The sequence below is a fragment of the Perca flavescens genome, chromosome 5 (assembly GCF_004354835.1).
Source record: "Perca flavescens isolate YP-PL-M2 chromosome 5, PFLA_1.0, whole genome shotgun sequence".
Lineage (NCBI taxonomy): Eukaryota > Metazoa > Chordata > Actinopteri > Perciformes > Percidae > Perca > Perca flavescens.
The window spans coordinates 11567604-11582465 of NC_041335.1; the positions used below are offsets into that span (position 1 = coordinate 11567604).

The 14862-nt window shown below is 41.1% G+C and overlaps 1 protein-coding gene across 15 annotated transcripts in view; it reads left to right on the top strand.

Annotated features, from left to right (window-relative positions):
- The window catches only part of rimbp2b (RIMS binding protein 2b), a 111437-nt gene that overhangs the window by 63969 nt on the left and 32606 nt on the right, over nt 1–14862 (top strand). For 12 of the 15 annotated variants that reach the window (XM_028577528.1, XM_028577533.1, XM_028577535.1 and 9 more), the window contains exons 7-10: nt 6224–6313; nt 10238–10360; nt 11785–11889; nt 14338–14388. In XM_028577528.1, the coding sequence (XP_028433329.1) occupies nt 6224–6313; nt 10238–10360; nt 11785–11889; nt 14338–14388 (369 nt within the window). The remainder of the gene's footprint in view (nt 1–6223; nt 6314–10237; nt 10361–11784; nt 11890–14337; nt 14389–14862) is intronic. The other 3 variants (XM_028577536.1, XM_028577538.1, XM_028577543.1) reach the window with 1 other exon arrangement.

Here is a 14862-nt window from a genome sequence, read left to right on the forward strand (position 1 = left end):
GGAAAGATTCAGCAGTAATTTAAATGGCACGGTTTGGTCCGAGACTATTTGAATTAATTCCCTTCATGCCCCCAAGCCCTCTTCTTTAGATGAGCTGTCTTTGTGTGTGGCTCCCTGCCCCAAATAAACACTCCATTAGGACTGTTTTCTTTGCTACCCTCCTCACGTTCCCTGCCCACAGCAGCACTTCGCTCCTCGACCATTGTCTGCCTGCTGAGTCTGGGGGAAGCTACCCAAAGACAAACTGTCCCCAAATAGCGTGCAGAAATGGCAGGCTGGTCTCCACAGACTGCAGCACAGCTCTTATCTCCCCCCGCACTGAGCTCCGGGAACAGAGACACAAACACAGACAAGGCCAATGAACACTGTTGTGAGGGGATGGCGAGTTGACAGTAATGTCACTCCCTGTTTGGTCTTAACTGGCTTACCTCTCTGTCTGTCCTCTGTTTTTCCTCCTTCTCAGGTTAAAGTAAAGAGTGCACGTACAGAATTAGGTGCAGCTGTTAGGGACTCAGTTGCAGCTCCTCTGCTAGTAGATTTTTAACTGTCTAAGAGACATGGCGTTAATAACAGCTGGAATTTCAAATACTTGAAAATTAACGTATATACAGGAATATACGTTAATTTTTAAAGTATTTGAAATTCCAGCTGCTATTAACGCCATGTCTCTTCTTAGTGAGTTCAGCTGTCGTATATATAATAAGTGACAGCAGACACTGACACAGCCATCTGGCACCTCAACCTTCCTGGGTATCGAGAATATAACTACAGACTATCAGAGGAATAATGCCTCCGCTAGCATTTAAGGCCTGTTACCATGGCGCCAGGCACCTGTGTTAGCGTTGCCCGAATATGTATCAGTGCTAATTGAAGATTGACACCGAGGCAGACAGCAGACTTAACAAGTCCAAGGACTGGAATGTGAAATGTCTGCCTTTGTGGTCGGCTTAGCTTTCTTTATGAGCTGTTTGTAAGCACAAACACCTTCTGCCAAAGGCAGGATTGGCAGTTCTTATTGCTTGGACACATGGCATGCATGTGCAAAAGCAAAGAAAACTGAAATCAATGATGTCAGGATTGATTATTTTTTGTTGTTGCATTTTACACAGTGCAGTAAATTCAGATCTTCAAGATGGCATTTTACTGTATGCTTGTGGTTTGTTTATGTACACCATGATGTGTCAGGCTTAAAGGGGATCAAGTTCTTACACTGCACTGTTACTTTTTTTCTTGTATTTGTATCTTATTCTATTTTTCACAGTTTTATTTCATGACTCTTTAATGCACTTTAAATTGCCTTGTTCCTGACAGATCTTGCCATTATTTTATATTGCAGCAAACGCTGTCTGCGTATAGTTTTGAAAAATGTAATCACACTTGTGTCTTACTGTGACTTGAACAAACTGCAGAGGCAATGTAACTTTCGCGTGCATGCATGTGTGTGTGCGTGTGTGCATGCGTGTGTGTGTCAGAGCTGAGCCCTGCTCTCCGTGAAACAGAGAGGATGGAGAAGCTTGCGCTTACGCGCTCTCAGGTACCAGAATTTGGCACCGATTGATTTAATGTGAATTGGTCCTCGGTAGTACCGACATCATTCTGCACTTGTGTACTGATATTGCAAAAAGTTTTAACCTCGGCGAGAAATATCGTAACTGTTTAATATTGCGAGATCTCGTGGAGCAAGAACGTTCACTCCGCTTATTGGTCAGCTGTGTCTTGGGTGGGAGCATGAAATACAGAAGAAGGTCCTGTGTTCTGAAATAGTGCAAAAATCTCCATGTATTCATTAAAATAATTTTCCAGACATTGTTTCACGAGCGACATTACTTCGTCTACTCTGCTCTGGGACTTCGCTCTGCTCTACGTCTGTCTCCAACTTCAACCACGGCTGGTTTGACCACGGAGATGTGAGTAGCGGCGAGCTTGACATATTGACGTATATTTCTGTGACAGAAACATAGCAATCTGCTAGACTTTGCATGCTCTGCCGCATCGCCGATTGCAAAACACACCTGACTACAGGAGCCGTTTACTGTAGCTCAAACTTGCGGCGTACACCTGGTAGTTGGGTCGGATCATGCTCTCACCACAAACGAAACATACCAAAGTATACCAGAGTCCGTTAGGAACTGGTGCGGACCAAAACCGGTTGTTTGGGTCAGCACCTGAGTGTGATTGCTGTGTACCCCCTTGCCTGCCCAAGGGGGTAAACCCTAAAAGAGCACTTCTCTTTCCATTGACAGGCTCAGATTGTTATTATAAGTGTCTGATTACATTATTGAAAGGAAGAAAGAGAAATAAGACACTTTTCTTTACCTTATACTTGATCTGGTCTGGTCGTTATTGTGTCTAACCAAGTCTCGTTCACACAGATGTCTCATTCTGAAGGAGTGATGAGTTTGTTGAGTTAAAGTACAGAAAGCGTAGCTTAGTGTTATCTAAAATTTTCGATGCTATGGCTGAATATTTACACGATTTCAACAATGTGGATGTCAAGTCACCACCGCAAGATTTCCGAAATACTTCTCCGTAAGTGAGACTTGGTTAGAAACAGACCAAATTAGGCTTTTACTTAATACTGGACCACTTTTGAAAATTGTTGTTCCGATTAGTCACTGAGGCAAAAAATGGTAAAATAGAGAATAGTTTGAAAAGTACCAAAGTTCCCCTTTAAGGGCTTAAAGGCCCCTTTATAGAGAACAAAAGTATGCAGAGGACCTGAAAGGGAAATGCAGTATGTATTTTTACACTACACTGTGCAGCTAAGTCAGTACATTTCAACTGTACACTTGACATACACAATTACATTTTTGGAATCTTGCCAGTCCCCAAATTTACTTATAAAAGGTTTATACCTTATAATATTCCTATTTTAATGTCGTCAATGTAACAAGCAGCCAGTAGTCAGGAGGGCAAGGTTCAGAGCAGATGGTCTGGATAAAGAAAGAGAGTCTGGCTGAAAAGGTGTAGCTGATAATTAGTACAATAGTAATAGTGGCTGTCGTCTATACTGACCAAGAGCAAATGATGCTGTTTACACAGAGTCTACAGAGCAAGAGAGTAAGTGGGTGGAATGTTTGCTTTGCTCCTGTGTTAAATGGCAGAGTTGATTCATCGGTCAGCCATGTCGAAATTAAACACACAGTTCTGGCACACCAGGCTGAGACAGATCATGTCTGGACAGAACACACGACTGCCTCTGCACTGCTTTCAAACATAGGAGTGACCCAGGTACTATCCCTCAGGCCTAATACTATTGTTCCATAGTGCATTATTCATGAAACTACGTATATCCTGGCTTGTCAAGAGTGAATAGAACACATCTAAAAGACTTCCCTGTTTATCTCTACACAATATTATTGTATATAAATATAATATTTTTGTGTTGTTTTGTCTGTTTGCTCACTACAGTATATTGTATTTTTGTAACATTGCAAATTGCAAATAGTATATAACAGTAATTAACTTTTATGTTATATGTTGTTACATTTGCTGTTTATGTCATGGAGATTTGAATTGGTTACACACATATATATAAATATACATACTATTAGCAAGTTTCTAAAGCATTACAAAAAAGAATTAATCAAACAGAATTTATGCTGTGTAGTACATTTTATGTGTACATTGGTGGAAGTATTCAAAGCAAATCTCAAATGGCAAATCACACACCTCAGCAGAAAACCTCAGCTGAATAATGTTGGAGGCAGCTCAATATAGGCCACGATGTATTCTGCATGGGATTCTCTTCATCACTAGGCTCACACACACTCTCTATAAAGAATGTGTCTTGTCAAGGGATTATGACGTATACTGATCTCTTTAAAGCGTTAACACGTCAACAATACAGGACAAAGAAACAGCTGATTCTCTGTGTTCAAGACAATTTGGTTTGCATCACTATGTGTGTGATGTGCTGTCGCTTCTAAATTCCAAAAAGGATTTTAAATGAGCATGGCAGTCTACGTTGAAATGCTTAAATCAACAACAATCTTTAATTTCAAAAGTATTTCAGTCCACTGTGTTAATCAGCATGCATACAGTAAAATGTGAGCTCTCTTTTTTTTTTTTTTTTTTTTTCAGTAGCTGTGTTTGTCCTTCAGAATGAACACCTGGAGGCTTAGCCAGCCCACATCAGCTCCCAATTGAAGGATCAATGCATATGAATAGGAATGTGAATGCAATCTGGTGCTTGTACGGGAAGCATTAAAATTGACTGGACACAATTGATGCAGGTTGAAATGCCAATAATTTTTCGGGAACTGAAATTAAATTAATGGAAAAGCAGCAGATCTCAGATGTGACTTTGGTGCTGTCTTCAGGCTGTTGTTTACTTATCACTGCATGTCCTTGACAGTATTTCTCCTCAATGTTGCGCATATGTACAGTATATACACTGTAGTTGTGTCCACACAGTAGATGTCCATTATTATTAATATTACTATTATAACTATTATTAGAAGTAGTGAGTAGTAACAGCAGTTATTAGTAATAGTAGTGTAGCAGGAAAATGTGCATTATAGGTATACTGTATAATGATACATGATTTGAAACATGTTTTTGTGGTCTTTCACAATCCCCCAAAATAATCCATTCATTACAAATAAAACATTTCCTTCATTTATACATGTAATTTGAGCACAGGCCAGCGTAGTATATACTATCTATAACACTCCTGGCAGTACAGTATAGTATAAGCATTAGAAAATTATATAATATTTATACATGTAATTTGAGCACAGGCCAGCGTAGTATATACTATCTATAACACTCCTGGCAGTACAGTATAGTATAAGCATTAGAAAATTATATAATATTTATAGGTTTCTCCAATTCGCAGTGCTATTTATAGTCTTACATTATCATGAAAAACTAATAGCAATGTCCGAACATATACCAATTTAATGATGCATTATCTACTGTAGATACAATGTTCTTTTTGAAATTTGGTTATCATACCTTATCATTCTGTAGAAAAAGGATAACAGCCTATTAAGCTTACATTATTACCGTACTTTTTGACCACACTTGGTTTGGTGTCACTTACAACCTAATATACTCTACATATACTGTACATACACCACCTGGTAGCAGTCTGCAATCAATCATCAACAAGTCTAAATGTACACCTGAGTTCATCACAAACAGTAGGCTTTCATCACAGCCGACATTTGGACATTTGGAAAGGCACAGGTAATACTAATAACATTAACGATGGCTCTGTTGTATTCCCAGTGACAGTGTGACAGTGAGCCAGCATGCACGATACCAGGACCCTGAAACTGAAGCAGATAAATGTAATTCAGCCGTCATTTGTTTTATTATTTACTCCTGCGATTCTCCTACTGTGACGTGTCGTGAAAAATGTTTTTGGTGTGCATTTACCAGACAGCGCTGATATTTACAATGCTTTATGAACATCACTAAAGCAAATGACCCTTGCATGCATGTTTGTTTTGTAATGGTTACTCCTGTCTCAATTGGCTTTCTGAAACATCCTTCATAGGGGAAAGGAGCAGGCTCACCATCACTAGCCATTAAGAAGCACCGTACACTGTACACACTTTTACAGTAAATGTATCATGCATGAGCCAGTAGGTTTCTCTGCTCCTGACAAGAACAACACTTGGCCTACATGCTGCTGTAGCCACAGTGAATTGCACATCTCAGAGAACTCTCCAGTTGGCACTATAAATTGCATCCACGGCACGCCTCATGACTGTTGATTGAATGTAATTAAGTTTTCTTTCTCTGCACTGAAGGGTTTTTTTTTTTTACCCTCGGCTCAACACACTTGAAAAAGAGGCTCTGTGTGTGTGTGTGTGTGTGTGTGTGTGTGTGTGTGTGTGTGTGTGTGTGTGTGTGTGTGTGTGTGTGTGTGTGTGTGTGTGTGTGGTTAGGAGGGTATCAGAATGCATGTTTAATTTACATCCACTCACAGAGAGCGGTGAAGAAGAACATTTTCTTGGTTTCTTTTTACATCTATTCCAGTATGTTTAAGACCTTGACATAAAAGCTATTATTATGACACTATTATTATTGTTTCACTGTAGTGGCTAAAATGGCAGCTTCTAGAACGTAGAGAACCTCGAGCGGTTTCCTCAGATGAATAATGCATGGGCTATCGCTAACAACACGCTGGCTTTGAGTGCTGTCCTCTGGTTTAATCATTGGGACTTTCTGGGGTTCTAAACACTGTTTTCTTTCTGCCTCTTTCGTCTAGGAGAATGAGCTTCAAGATTTCCTCCAGGAGAACAAACATTTGAACCTCCAGTTCTTCAACAATAGCCACAAGACATCTGAGTATGAGAAGGTAAGAGGTGAAAGGCCTTGGTTTTGGCTATATACTGTATACATCTCAGTGCTGCTCCATTTACACTTGTAATGATTATAAGCTCATAACTGTTGTGAGCACACCTACTGTAAAACATGATTTTATGTCTCTATGGATGTCCATGTTAGTCCGTCTGTTTGTCTGTCTGTCAGTCAGTCGGTCACCTACTTTTGTCCGGTCTGAAATAACAACTATTGGATGGATTGACATTCATTGTCGCCAGAAGATTAATCCTAGTGACTTTGGAATTCCCTGAAATTTTCTGTAGTGCCACTATGAGGTTGACATTTTTGTTTTTTAGTGAAATATCTATATCTATCTATCTATTTACATGTATGTAGACAGCTATTGGTTGAGTGTTTGTACATTTTGGTACAGACATGCACCGTTCCCGGAAGATGAATCCTAATGGATGGATTGCATTGGAATGTGTTACAGACATTCACCTTCCCCTCAGGATGAATTGTAGTAGCTTTAGTGATCCCTTAACTTGTCATATAGCACCATCATCAGGTCACAATTTCATTTTGTTTTTCAATACTTTGGTTTGTGACCAAATACCTGCAAAACTAATGACCCTCCCATCATCCTCAGCTGTACTTTGTGTTTTGTGCTTAATAGCAAACGTTAGCATGCTAACTCTCTAACTAAGACGGTGATCATTACACCTGGTAAACATCAGCATGTTAGCATTGTCATTTTAAGCATGTTAGCACGCTTACATTAGCATTTTGCACAAAGCAGAGCAGTGCCTAAGCACAGCCTCACAGAGCTGCTAAACGTGGCTGTAGACTCTCAGTCTAGTTTCTTCATAGGCCACAGCCTCTTTGGTCTTTACATTAACACTCAACAATATCAGATGACTTTCTGGGTCACACTATAACTTAGCCAAAACTGCACCTACAGTAGGATGCTGGATAGATGGAGCTGTTTTTTCCAATTATCAGCATATAAATGAAAGCAACAAACCTCCAATTCTATTAAAACACCCTCACCTTCCTTTAAGCCCCAATACCTCAAAGGCCTTCAGAGCTGATAACACAAAGTTAAAGTAGATCGACAAAAAAAAAAAAAAAAAAGGCACCAGGCCTCTCTCTGTGGACAGGAAGGCAATTTCCTGAAGGAGCTGATTGGCAGGTAGTTGCTGTTGGGTTGAAGAAGGGTGGGATGCTGGTTATTGATGTCTCTTGGAGCAGCTATCCTGAACTGTTATCACACTGACGGATATGAGAGCAGCACTCTGCAGGGCAGTGCGGATATTAGCCCTCGCTTACACCCCCGTGTTCTGATCCCTATCGTGTCTGAATGAACTAGGAGGGGCTACGAACGGCAACTCCCTCTACCCATAATAGACTATAGACCTGCTTCTGCTGAATCCAATATAGTTCAGTTCGATCTGTCTACATTAGGTCTGACAGTCGCTTCTATCCATGCGGATAGTTTTTGCTGTGTAGAGGCGGGCGGTCCAGAGGCAGACTCACTGGTTTCTGTTTGTGTTTTGCTTTGCTGGTGTTTGTTGAAACGCCCTCCTCAAGGAATCATTAGTCATTCATGGCTGCTCTGAGGAAGGGGCCTTGCCACATTACGGCTACAGGAAAGTCATCTTGCTGCCGATAAGGGGCCTTTAAAAAGCTGATTGAAAAATACTGCCTCTTAAGTAACAATACAACTGGCCTGTGGGAGACAGATTATGAAGAAAATGTAGAAATATAAATAGTCATATTTTTCATATATTGTTCATAATGGCAGTACAGACCTCACTGGTGTTGAATTGATGTACAGTGTTAATATAATGTGCAATTACTTCAGTCAATTGAATCCTTAGTGCTTGGTTAACAATGAAGAGTGAATAATGTATTAATGTTTTGGTCTACAGCCATGGCAGTCAGTGAATTATGTTTTTCTTGCATTATTATAATATTTAAAGGCTTTTATCACCGAAACCAGCCAGCTCCCACGTTTGGCCCCGTAACATTTCTGCCTGTTTTTAAATGCTACACATGCTTCAGGTGGCATTAAAGCAAATCGTTTATGGCAGCATAGTGTTTCAAATCAACAGTGACAACCAGAAAAATAGAAACAGCTGTACAACTGAATTCAATCCAAAGTAACAGCTCTACCTTTTTGAAGCGTTTTTATGTTCAGTTTTTGTTCATATTGTACGAAAAAAAGGCACCGATTCAACTCTGTAGTCAGTTGGGAGGCTTTGTGGTGTTTTTGAATTGGGATCGCACTGAGCGGTGTTCCTGACATTTCCTGACATTTTGTCCACCCTATAATAAAGGAAACAAGTGGCAAACCGTTAATTGAGCCACTGCTGCTTCAAGAGCTTGAATACCGTTGTCACTGGTTAATCTAGCTGTATTATTCATTTTAAAATAACACAGCTATTTAATAATAAATGACAGCTGCTTAACAAGTGGTTATTTTTGTAAGATGATGACTCTTTAACACTCTGTCCTCCATCTGTAGTTCCGTAGTGTGAATCAGGGGAAATTTGCTCATTTGCAAATGTGTCATTTTGTTGCATTGGCATTTGCCTACCACCAGCCTGTAGTGATTACACTGCTGTTATAATCTGCGATGATGCATTTAATGTAAAGCTCTTGAAACCGGTTGTATCATTGCCAACATGGTATAGTTGGGTAATAGTGGACGGTTTATTACCCATAAAGGTAACCTGTGGTATTTTTGACCACTAGTAACAATGACTTGATGGGTAGGCCCCCATTTTTCTTTGCATCTCAGGCGTATGCACATACATACAGGTGACGCGAGGATTCCTGCTAATGATTTCACACTATTGTGCTGACCATCAGGTGGCAGTAGTGTGCCAAATAAAGTGGTAATGCACCAGTCAAATGCAGGGAATAAGCAGAGTGCAAATTAACTAACATGGATGTAAACAGTTTTTTATATATTATATAATACATACTCACAATGCGTTAGGTTGGGACTAATTTCTATTAACATAATTTATACCTGCATATAAATGCAGAATCTGTAGGCAACGAGGAAAGATTTGGGTTTCGGAAGCATTCTGGTTCCCTTTTGTAGTCTGAGTAGTATTGACCAATCACATTTGAGGGGGCTTTGGTTGCATGCAGGTAAACCGTCTGTGTGGGGCGCAAAAGAGGCAGAACGCTTTGGTTTTGAGATGGCCTTTCGGACAATAGACTAGCATCTGATCTGCATTCATTCATATCTGTTTAGATTAGCCAAAATGTCGCCTGGACTGAAAACACCTACAAAACGTATTGACTCGGACTGTAAACAATTAAAGGGCGCACGGAAGAGGAAGTCTTGGCACCAGAAATATTGGCCGTTGCTCCCAGAGGCTAAATCGTCATCAGACTGAGTCTAACTGTAAACATACCTTTGCTATTTACAATTAAACTCCACAGGGTCATTTTAATTTTGCCATGCATAAAAAAAAAAACAGGCAGGACACCTGCACTTAAGCGTTATCAAAACAAATAGCAGCTCATTATAAAGAAAAGGAGAGGAGTAATTAGACACAGTATTAATCCATTCATTCATTTTCTATGCCCATTGTCATCACTGTCGTAGGGCGGAACACTATATCTGGCCATTTTCTAACAAAGAGGTTGGAAACTCATTAAACTTTAGGGGGGCAGGAAAAAATATCCAGACCAGGAAACCATAAAGGGTAACCTCTTTTTTTAGGGGAGCAAGAGAATGACCACTCTCATATCTGCAAAGAAAAACATGAACCTGCCAGTATTCTTAAAGAGGCTGAAAATCAGTTTAGGTCAGTGTGAAAACTAAATATGATGCAATGATTTTTGCCTGGTTTTACCCCAGATAAAGAGTGTAAACACTGTAGTACAGCTGCACTCTCAAACTCAGTCTCTTTGCTCCTTGCTTGTTCTGTCTGCACAGGTGAAGTCTGAGTATGCCCAGCTCAAAGAGACCCTTGGTGCTGTGACGCAGGAGAGAGATTTAGCCCTGTGGGAGAGGAACCAGCTCCAAGGCAAACTGGAGAACCTAGAGCAGGTGCTCAAGGTGAGGAAGCCTTGAGCGCACTATCTCTCAGTACTGTGTGCATTTCTAGTTCTAGTAGTCCGCCTATCCCGGGATCCTAATTCAGGTGTTTTTATGGAGCCTAACCCTTTGCCAGTACCCCTTCTCCTACCTGTGCTACACTGCCTCCATCTGGTTATCTTCCGCTATACTGTCTAATGTCCCTGACATGTCTGTTGCCTTCCAGTGTCGTGTTGGGAGGTCTGACCAGGAGCTGTGAAAGAGTAGAAGCTTGGAGCACACTGCCCCTCTTTCCTTTCCTATTCCACCCTTTCATGCAATCTTACCCTCCCTGACCTGCCCCTTCCCATCTTCCCCGTCCCTTCTCACCCTGCTAGATTTATAAGGTATCACTGCTATGTCCATCTGTTAGGGAGCAGTCCTATTCAATCCCATTCTGAATGCTTTCTGTCCACCTGAGTGGCTGTGCTTATCTCCCCCTTTTATCCGTGGGCTGCTTACCAGACGTACGAATGGTCACCTGGCTATACGACCACAGCACTGTGGAATGCCATTTTTGCATGAGGCAGGACAAAGAGTTTGGCTTTATGATGACGGGAGGGGGAGGAAGCTGGAGACGGAGAGACTGGGTCACCCTTCATGATGATAATGTCACCTACACGTTTGATGACATTACCTATCTTAGATTCTTACTGGCATGGAACAGTCATTTGCTTCTTTCACCTGAAAGTGTCTCAAGTGTTCACCTATAGTGGGAGCAGTGATGTGACTGGATGACACGGGCATATTGTGTTATGAAGAGCCTAGCATTCAGTCCCTTGTATTGTATGGCTTCTTTTGTTGTTATGGATGACCACAGACAAGTGAGCACGCTACGAAGTTTGCTCACCCTTTTCATGTAACGTAAAACCCTGTATTGATCATGCAAAGACAACATCACTGAGGACAGCTTTTCAAACAGTACCAGTAACCAGACTTCGAACAGGTATTGTGTTACCTAAAGGGGGCAGCAAACCTGACTGTGGATTGATGTTAGTTTCTTTTTTTGTTCACACAGCAAAGCATCTCTAGTCCTCATCCACAAGCACCTTTTGTGCACAATTTGATGTGATCCCTCCCGCAGATCATTTGACATAAACTGTTCTCACATGGCATTTGCTGTGGCATAGTTTATGTCTTTCGTGTTTTTTTTAAGGGTTTAAAGGTCAGTACACTGTTAATTAACCAGCCTCTGTATGTGTAATGTGTGTGCACATGTTAACACCTGTGTTGTCTCTGAGTGTGGAGTAGAAGACTGGAGATGCATTTTGTGTTGGCTCAGTGCCGTTGGGTTTTAGTTCCACTAACAGCAGCCCTCTCTATGCTCCTTCCCCCCCCTTTCCCCCTCCCCTCACCCCTCCCAATCCTCACTCCTGGCTCTCCACCCCTGCACCCCCTGCGGACAGCATATGCGCGAGGCTGCAGAGCGGCGGCAGCAGCTAGAGTTGGAGCATGAGCAGGCCTTGGCTGTACTCAATGCCAAGCAGCAGGAGATTGAAGTTCTTCAGAAGGTAAGGGAGCTCAGGTTACTTAACACTCGCAGCACCACAGGTTTGGGCTTTCATGATTCAAAAGAGCTTTTTGATGAGCACCGGTACAGTCTAACAAAGGTGGAAGTCTACTCAAGGACTGTAATATACAGAGCAGAGCAAAGGAAAGCGCTCTCTATAGGCTGTAGCACTCACCTCTCTCAACATTTTCATCGCTGGCACTACTAGAGCTCTCCCAGGGCATCCTCTTAACCCCATCCTTCAGCTGTCTTATCACTCTCCAAACCCTGAGTGCTCAACATTTCAGGAGCACTGCTCTTTGTTTGTTACAAGCAAGCAAATCAAACATTGAAAACCCAAAGTAAATATGACACTTTTTAGAGGCTTGCTTAAACATAAATGCTGGCCCAGGCCATTTGATGGTCGGGCTTCCTGCTCTGTGCACTGGAGCTGACCGTAATGCCAAAGCAAGCCCAGCAATGGCTGAGATTGCTGATAGTGTGAACGTGATAGGAATTGTCACCAATGCCTTCTCTCGAAACAGTGTGCATGTATGCCCAGTGTTGCTGTTGCTGCAGTGTTGCTCTAACTTCACAGTCAGCCTTTCACAGGCAGAGTTCTCAGCTTTTTTTCCCTCTCATTAACAGAAGCTCATTACTGCCTTATCTTCCTTCAGACACTGGCTGCTCTCTGCATTCTCCTAAATTAATTGCCTGCAAAGTAGATTTATGAAATTGTAAAGTCCACAGATGCTCTCATATTCATGTGGAACACAGTTTTTCTAAACAGATGTTTCTGGTTCCCATAAGAAAAATGGCGTGCATTATGCTATGTTTCTATACAGTTCAATGCTTCTATAATACCCAAACCTCATTCCTTTTGAATGCACTAGCCTCCTTAATTTAAAATGTGTTCACAATTATGTTTGTTTGCACAGAGCCTCAGTCCAGGCCATTTTTCTTAGACGTGACTTAAACAGCCATACAAACATACACCCTGGTAACATGTTCATTGTGTAGGTAATCATTATATACATAGAAATAATAGCCAGGGGCGCCTGGGGAGCTCACCTGGTAGAACGTGTGCCCACATACAGAGATTTACTCCTCGACGCAGCGGCCACAGGTTTGACTCCAACCTGTGGCCCTTTGCTGCATGTCATTCCCCCTCTCTCTCTTTCCAGTTTCATGTCTTCAGCTGTCCTATAAATAAAGGCCAAAAATACCCAAAAAATAATCTTTAAAATAAAGAAAGAAATAATAGCCAGGATCACATCTGCTTTGCAATATATTGTAGTTGCATGTATCGGAGTGTGAGATATCTGCGATTACAATGTCGGTTTAGATAGATGAGGGTATCTCAAACTCCAATTACCTGAGGACCAGTGGCCAGGTTGCTCATTCCTAGTGGGGGCACTTGAACACCCTGTATTCCTGGTGAATGGCAGATTTCTGCGTGTAGATGATGCAGGAAACGGTTGCACTAAAAAAGAATTGTCCACTTTCTCTTTCTGTTCCACGTTCTCTTTAAACTGTCACATCACTTTCTTTCAGGTTTAGAAAGAGCCATTAGGTTGTCAGGTGTGCTGTGAAGAGTCCTGTTGGCCTATGCTTTAGTGCTGATTCACCTATTACTGCAAACCATGTTGACATGTTGACAGGTTGCCGTTTTATGAGTCACTACTCATAGCCAAGAAATACACTGGCACATAATCTCCCCAATAAAAGGATGAATTGTTTTTTTATTTAACAGACAGATATAAGAGTGGTATCAGAATGTGAATAAGGGTTTGTCAACTATTTATTTAAATGCAAATTAAGAGGCAGTTTTCGTTATAACTGGTGCTATAGCTGGAGGAGGAGCCTTACTAGAAAATGTTCTATATTGGGGAAAACCAAAATGAGAAAAAAACAACAACATTCTTCTCTGGCTAGATGTGGCCCCCAGGCTGGTAGTTTGAGATCTCTGGTTTATATGCTCTCAGGCAAGTAGTCTTCACAGGTAAGTGTACTAAAACTGACAAATGCTTCCTTGATTATATCAACGGTCTTGTGTGCACATAATTGTTTAATCTTGCATAACTTACTGTTTTGATAATTAAACAAGCTTTAAAAAAAACATAAAATATAAAAGGTGAAAATGGTGCAAAAAAAGCCACAATATCTTGAGGTGGTTGTGGTTAAGTTAGAATTGTTCAAATCTAGGCACTGTTGGAAAGGGTACAATGTTACAATACACTAGAGATAAGTTTCATCCTTCATCGTGGCCTCACATAGAGATGGTGTCATCCTTCATCGTGGCCTCACATAGAGATGGTGGCTTTCTTTTCAATCATTTTCACCCTGAACACCAATGAATGAAAAGGTCTTTCTATTTTGTTTGTAAAGGCCTTTCATTGGCGCTTTAAACTTAAACTTAACTGCAATATAAATGAAAGTGAACTGAAACGCTGCACCCTGTATTTCCCAGGCTCAGGTTGAGGCAAAAAAGGAACATGAAGGCGCTGTCCATCTGTTAGAGGTGAGCGTCCGGACTCTTGGGGGGGGGGGGAAATTGACTGTGTGTGCTTATGTGGTTGTTGCTGCTGCAGGATAAGAGACTAGTCAGCCCTGGGGCAGACCTGTGTATACCTAGAGCCATTTCCTGCTCTTTGTGACCGCACTACCTGAATTTTTATGCTCTTTGCTTTTTTTAGTTCTCATGTTTTAAGATATGAATCCGGGGGCTAAATATAAACATTTCTTTTTTACAATATTTGACTGATATATTGACTTGTGAGGTACGCATTTAAACTTAACATCAGAGTTGTGTAAATGGCCTTTTTTTCAATAAGGTAAATACATTGTAAAGAACAAAATGTCACAGACTTTTAATTATAAAATCCATTAAAAAAAAGCCATTATCTCTTACTATTAGCATTGTAATGAGGTGATGCGTATGTGCGGGTGTCAGAGCAGACCATAAGTGTGAGTGTTGTGCTTTCAAGATGCGTAT